Below are 7,630 nucleotides of genomic sequence, written 5' to 3' on the forward strand. Positions count from 1 at the left end.
ACAGACTTTTTCTTAACGACAACTTTTTCTTTTTAACAGAGACTTCCTCACCAACACGATCTTTCTCAACAGCATACTGGAAGGTTAACCTCAAGTCCACGTCTTTCTCATCGATGGACTTTTTCTTAACAACAAACTTTTTCTTTTAACAGAGACTTCCTCATCAACACATCTTTCTAACAGCTACTGGAAGGTTTCTCGACAACCTTTTCCTCAATAGTAACTGGAGGGTAACACCTGGTTCCACGTCTTTCTCATCGACGAACTTTTTCTTAACACAAACTGTTTCTTTTTAACAGAGACTTCCTCACCAACACGATCTTTCTCAACAGTAACCTCGGATTCCTCAGCAGACTTCTGCTTTTCAACAACCTTTTCCTCAATAGTAACTGGATGGTTAACCCCTGCTTCCACGTTTTTCTCATCAACAGACTTTCTCTTCTCGACAGTCTCTTCATCGTCAACATGATCTTCCTCAACACACCGTTCTTCTATTACACGCCCTTCTTCAACACTAACTTGACTATTTCTGTACTTTAATCTCGTCGCCGCTTTAAATTCAATAGAACATCTGTACCTGATGATGCGTCGAATCGCGAACTCGTCTTTCACGCCGCATTTCTTCGAGACGATCGTAATCAGATCCTCGACCTTCCTGAAGTCCAACTGCGGTTTCGGCTTCGTCATTAATTTAATATTGGTGGAACAACGGTATCCCGTTAAACTGTGCGTAGCTAAGATATCTTTGGTGAATATAATCAGGAGCAATTGGCGAGTCGCAGTAGCGTAACAGCTCCAGTCTATAGTTTTGAACGCTTCCGCAGTAATCGAAGTTTCGTACTTGCCGAATCTGACTAATTCTTTCTCATGATTATTATCATTGTTCTTAACATAATCATCATCGTCAGAAGATGATTCATCAAATTCGTATCTCTTGCGTTTCGCTGCTTCCCTTTGCGGTCTCTGGACAGTTCTTTCGCTAACTTTAACCGGAAGGTTAACTTTAACAAGAGATTTCTTCTTTTCAACAGGACCTTCCGTATCAAGAGGATCTTTCATAGCAGTAACTGGATGGTTAACCTTAAGTTCCACGTCTTTCTCATCGATGGACTTTTTCTTAACAACAAACTTTTTCTTTTTAACAGAGACTTCCTCATCAACATGATCTTTCTCAAGAGCTACTGGAAGGTTAACCTCATGTTCCACGTCTTTCTCATCGACAGACTTTTTCTTAACGACACACTGTTTCTTTTGAACAGAGACTTCCTCATCAACACGATCTTTCTCAAGAGCTACTGGAAGGTTAACCTCATGTTCCACGTTTTTCTCATAGACAGACTTTTTCTTAACAACAAACTTTTTCTTTTTAACAGAGACTTCCTCACCAACACGATCTTTCTCAACAGCTACTGGAAGGTTAACCTCAAGTTCCACGTTTTTCTCATAGACGGACTTTTTCTTAACGACAAACTGTTTCTTTTTAACAGGACCTTCTTCACCAACACGATCTTTCTCAAGAGCTACTGGAAGGTTAACCTCATGTTCCACGTTTTTCTCATAGACAGACTTTTTCTTAACGATAAACTGTTTCTTTTTAACAGAGACTTCCTCATCAACACGATCTTTCTCAACAGCATCTGGAAGGTTAACCTCAAGATCCACGTCTTTCTCATCGATGGACTTTTTGTTAACAACAAACTTTTTCTTTGTAACAGAGACTTCCTCATCAACACAATCTTTCTGAACAGCTACTGGAAGGTTAATCTCATGTTCAACGTTTTTCTCATCGACAGACTTTTTCTTAACGACAAACTGTTTCTTTTTAACAGGACCTTCCTCACCAACACGATCTTTCTCTACAGCAACTGGAAGGTTAACCTCATGTTCCATGTTTTTCTCATCGACGTAGTTTTTCTTATCACCAGTCTCTTCATCATCAACATGATCTTCCTCAACATACCGTTCCTCTATTTCACGCCCTTCTTCAACACTATCTCGACTCTTTCTGTATTTTAATCTCCTCGTCGCTTTAAATTCAAGATAACATTTGTTCCTGATGATGCGTCGAATCGCGAACTCGTCTTTAACGCCGCATTTCTTCGAGACGATCGTAATCAGATCCTCAACCTTCCTGAAGTCCAGCTGCGGTTTCGGCTCCGTCATTAATTTAATATTGGTGGAACAACGGTATCCTGTTAAACTGTGCGTAGCTAACATATCTCTGGTGAATATAATCTGGAGCAATTGGCGAGTCGCTGCAGCGTAACAGCTCCAGTCTATAGTTTTGAACGCTTCCGCAGAAATCGAAGTTTGGTACTTGCCGAATCTGACTAATTCATTCTCCCGAACTACATCATCATCATTGATATGGTTATTATCGTTGTTCTTAATATAATCATCATCGTCAGAAGATGATTCATCAAATTCGTATCTCTTGCGTTTCGCTGCTTCCCTTTGCAGTCTCTGGACAGTTCTTTCACTAACATTAACCGGAAGGTTAACTTTAACGACAGATTTTTTCTTTTTAACAGAACCTTCCTTATCAGTAGGATCTTTCATAGCAGTAACTGGATGATTAAGCTCAAGTTCCACGTCTTTCTCATCGACGGACTGTTTCTTATCAACAGTCTCTTCATCGTTCTTAACATAATCAACATCGTCAGAATCATCGTCAATTTCGTTTCTCTTGCGTTTCGCTGCTTCCCTTTGCGGTCTCTGGACAGATTTCTTCTTTTTAACAGAGCCTTCCTTATCAATAGGATCTTTCATAGCAGTAACTGGAAGGTTAACCTCATGTTCCACGTTTTTCTCATCAACGGACTTTTTCTTAACGACAAACTTTTTCTTTTTAACAGAGACTTCCTCACCAACACGATCTTTCTCAACAGTAACCTCGGATTCCTCAGCAGACTTCTCCTTTTCGACAACCTTTTCCTCAATAGTAACTGGAGGGTTAACACCTGGTTCCACTACGGACTTTTTCTTAACAACAAACTGTTTCTTTTTAACAGAAACTTTCTCACCAACACGATCTTTCTTAACAGTAACCTCAGATTCCACAATAGACTTCTCCTTTTCGACAACCTTTTCCTCAATAGTAACTGGAGGGATAACACCTGGTTCCACGTCTTTCTCATCGACGAACTTTTTCTTAACAACAAACTGTTTCTTTTTAGCAGAAACTTTCTCACCAACACGATCTTTCTCAACAGTAACCTCGGATTCCTCAACAGACTTCCCCTTTTCGACAACCTCTTCCTCAATAGTAACTGGAGCGTTAACCCCTGGTTCCACGTATTCCTCATCAACAGACTTTCTCTTCTCAACAGTCTCTTCTTCGTCAACATGATCTTCCTCAACACACCCTTTCTCTATTACACGCCCTTCTTCAACACTATCTCGACTCTTTCTGTATTGTATTCTACTCAACCCTTTCCTTTCATCCGAACATTTGTTCCTGACGATACGTCGAATCGCGAACCCGTCGTTCACGCCGCATCTCTTCGAGACGATCGAAATCAGATCCTCGATCTTCCTGAAGTCCAGCTGCGGTTTCGGCTTCGTCATTAATTTAACATTGAGGGAAGAACGTCTTCCCGTTAAAGTGTGCGTAGCTAAGATATCTCTGGTGAATATAATCCGGAGCAATTGGCGAGTCGCTGCAACGTAACAGCTCCAGTCTATAGTTTTGAACGCTTCCGCAGTAATCGAAGTTTGGTACTTGCCGAATCTGACTAATTCATTCTCCCAAACTATATCACAATCATTGATATGATTATTACCATAATCATCAACGTCAGAAGATGATTCATCAATTGCGTAACTCTTGCGTTTCGCTGCTTCTCTTTGCGGTCTCTGGACAGTTCTTTCGCTAACAATAACCGGAAGGTTAACTTTAACGACAGATTTCTTCTTTTCAACAGAACCTTCTTTATCAACACGATCTTTCTCAACTGCAACTGGATGGTTAACCTCAAGTTCCATGTCTTTCTCATCGACAGACTTTTTCTTAACGACACACTGTTTCTTTTGAACAGAGACTTCCTCATCAACACGATCTTCCTCAACAGTAACTGGATGGTTAACCCCAGATTCCACAATAGACTTCTCCTTTTTGACAAACTCTTCATCAATAGTAACTGGACGGTTAACATCTGGTTCCACGTATTCCTCATCAACAGACTTTCTCTTCTCAACAGTCTCTTCCTTAACATACCGTTCATCAATTGCACGCCCTTCCTCGTTAACGAGAAGCTCTTCAATAGTAACAGTAACTTGACGGTTAACCTCAGGTTCTACGTGTCCTTCATTAACAATCCCATCCTCAACAACTGAATCGTTCTCATTAACAATAGGAAGGTTAACATATGGTTTCACATCTTCTTCTCCACCACCACCATCAGCAGCAGCAGTAGCAATCAAGCCACATTTCGATTCCAAACTAAGTATTTGGTGCTCCAAATCAAACCTATTATCTGTAAAATAACAACAAAAATAACAATAAATTTACGTTTTTTTTTTTTAAAAAACTTCCACTTACTCGATGTATCAATCACTCTGCATTGTCGGATCATGTCGGGAAATTGTATAAAAATGTTTTCGTCCAGACTAGAATAATTGCAGCTCACTATGCTACTGCTCAGAACAATCTTAAAATGCATTTTTAAATCGGCGTAGAAATTCACTAATAAGTAGGTGTGATCCGAAGATTTCATTTTAGCTGCAACGAGAGAGAGAGAAAAAAATATATATAAATTAATAACGAAACTTTTCTTAAAGAATCCAGTTTTACTCTCACCCATTCTTAAGAATTTTTTTTCTTTGCAAAAAAAAACAACGAGAAGCGATGGAAGAATGTGCGGTACGTGCAAAATCGAAACGTCGAGTGATAACTGAAACAGAAATGCGACTGTTTTTATGCGTACTAGAAAGTGTACGGGTGCGCTCGCAAAATGACGGTCAACAAGAAAATTGACATATCAACATATCGACGAAATGTCAAACTGACAACTTGACATTGTAACAAATATGACAAATTGACGAGTTGAGAAGTTGACAAATTATCAAACGTGTTGATAAATCAACAAATTGACTTTTATACATGTGAATTGAACAAAAGGTATTTACTGGTAAACTTACAATAGTTTTGATGAAATAATTATTTATTGATTCATCCGCAATATTTAATAAATTGATTGTCAAATTGACAAGTTGAGAAATTTTCAAACTGACATATCAACAAAATGTCAAATTGACATGTCAAATTGTAATTATGTATGTGAATTGAACAAAACGTGTTTATTGTGCTTGCAATAATTTAGAAGAAACGATCGTTAATGCAATAAAACCAATTGGATTTTTTATCTCTTTTAGTTTCATCCGCAATATTTAATAAATTGATTATAAAATTGACAAGTAGACAAAATGTCAAACTGACAAGTAGACAAAATGTCAAAGTGATAAGTTGACAAAATGTCAAAGTGACAAGTTGAGGTAAAGATTATGAGTCTTCTGTTTCTTATTTGTTTTTATCAATGTCTCAACATATAAATTATAAGTTTATCTAGTTCACGAACTGCAGTGTTTCATTATTTCATTTTTATTGAACTAAAGTCGAAGCTTTTACGGCTGCTCCTGAAAAAATTAAACGTGATGCCTCACTTAGAAGAAAGGTTCGATGACCTCGAGACAACAGCAAAGGAATTTTACGAGATCAAAGTTTTCTGTGTATGGGACAAATATATCCGTCGTTCGTGCGCAAAGTATTAGATGTCGCTAAACTTCAGTTTTTCAAAATTGTTAACGAAGATAAAATAACAATTTCTTCTAAATCTATTCATTATCACTGCGAGCACTACTTAAAATTGCTTCGCCCCTGATGCAATTGTAAATGCAACAAAATCATTTTCATTCTCATAATTTATCCGCAAAATTTTAGAAATTCATTGTACAAAATGAACAAGTTGAGAAATTTTCTAATTGACAAAGAAGACAAAATGTCAAAGTGATAACTTGACAAAATGTCAAAGTGACAAGTTGACGTAAAAATGATGAATCTTTTGTTTCTTATTTGTTTTTTTTTTCAGCAAAGTAATTTTACGAGATCAAAGTTTTCTGTGTATGGGACAAATATATCTGTCGTTCGTGCGCAAAGTATTAGATGTCGCTAAACTACAGTTTTTCACAATTGTGGAATTAGCGAAGATAAAATAAGAATTTCTTCTAAACCTATTCACTACCACTACTTAAAATAGCTTCGCGGGCAACTTGGTGTCGTTTACAAATCACTTTCGTTCTCATCATTCATCTGCAAAATTTAAGAAATTCATTGAACAAAATGAAAAAGTTGAGAAATTTTCAAATTGACAAAATGTCAAATTGTTGTGTCCAATAAACAAACTACTTATAAAAGACATCCGCAAAGTCTCTTAGAACGTCTTTCTGTATAAACGAAGGGTTTCCAAACTTTTTCGGTTTGTGTTGCCCTTAATATTCTCCGCGGCGTCCACAGTCAAAACATTGGTCTGTCTCAGGACGAACTTTATATTAATAAATCAGAATTTTCAAAACGCCCATCTAGTACATAAGAAATCTCCAAGTACACTTTAATAAACACAAAGGGGACAAATCGTTGGAATGCGGATACCTTTACAATGCAAGAACTTTTACAAAAACATAAGAATCTTCACATATAGAGTCATAATCGTTACTCTTTTTTTTTTCTTCATACAAACAAACAAATGCAAAGAATTTGAATCGGGCGGATGTGCGAACAAAAAACACGTCTGTTCAAACATCTCAGGGCATTGTCTGCATGAGACGAGGTCAAACCAACGCTTAGTTTTTTTGGAATTGAAAAAAGAAAAAACAACAAGAGCAGCAAAAAAAAACAAAGGGAAAGATTTATATGTGAATAAACAGCCAGAGTTTAGAAGTTATTCATTACGGTTGGATCTTCACTCACCTACTAATCCAAGGTATTCTTTATATCTAAGACTTTTACATACTTAACTCCTGAAATATTGCGTGGGTCGTTGTTCGTTCGATGTCCGACGTCAGCGCCAACTTCCGAACTAAAATTATAACCTCAAAAAAAAAATGGGTGAGTGGTGATCTTTGTATTTCTCATCGATATCTTCAAGAGTAATTATTCATTTGTTTTTGTTTTTCTTCGACACAGCCACTTCGATGGAATCTACAGAACACAGCCACATGTTGGTGAAGTATTATGACTTAACAGCACATTTCTCAGTCGTCAAAACGAGCGACGCCGTCCTTCTTGATGATCAAATGTGCATCAAATTTCCGGACATCGTCCGTTTCTGCACCATTATTGATACATCCGGTGAGTCGAATACTTTCAAGTTCAAATCATTTATTAATTGTTATTAGGAAAAGTTCACATATCTATCTTATCAGCTGTTGTTTTTTCAGATAATATTTGCGATCTGAAAGCTCAAATTCCCGGCCAATCGAGCTCAAAAGATGAAGTGATTGTCATCGACGACGATGAACCGAAGAACTTCCTGGAACCGATCGATGAAGAAATTGTTTTTGAAGAGCCTGCAACTGAAGAGGTCTCTCGGGATGATCCACCTGTAGTCCCTCGTGTGGATGCGATTCGTTTAGG

The 7,630-nt window shown here is 37.6% G+C and overlaps 1 protein-coding gene across 1 annotated transcript; it reads right to left on the reverse strand.

Moving 5' to 3' along the window:
• Nucleotides 1–213: 213 nt before the first annotated feature.
• On the reverse strand, nucleotides 214–4,715 carry LOC108563070. The gene is made up of 2 exons (XM_017921636.1): nucleotides 4,541–4,715; nucleotides 214–4,475 (listed from the first exon to the last, which is right to left on the reverse strand). Exons 1-2 carry the CDS (start codon nucleotides 4,713–4,715, stop codon nucleotides 214–216), a joined length of 4,437 nt encoding a protein of 1,478 aa, XP_017777125.1.
• Nucleotides 4,716–7,630: the final 2,915 nt, after the last annotated feature.

Source organism: Nicrophorus vespilloides, unplaced genomic scaffold (genome assembly GCF_001412225.1).
Source record: "Nicrophorus vespilloides isolate i.1.1-1 unplaced genomic scaffold, Nicve_v1.0, whole genome shotgun sequence".
NCBI lineage: Eukaryota > Metazoa > Arthropoda > Insecta > Coleoptera > Silphidae > Nicrophorus > Nicrophorus vespilloides.

What these genes read in the sequence shown, in the direction of transcription:
- LOC108563070 (XM_017921636.1), bottom strand. Translation starts at nt 4,715, where the DNA reads ATGAAATCTTCGGATCACACCTACTTATTAGTGAATTTCTACGCCGAT. An exon ending in CAGAGTGATTGATACATCGA is followed by an intron (nt 4,476 to 4,540) that starts GTAAGTGGAAGT and finishes GTTATTTTACAG; the next exon opens with ATAATAGGTTTGATTTGGAG.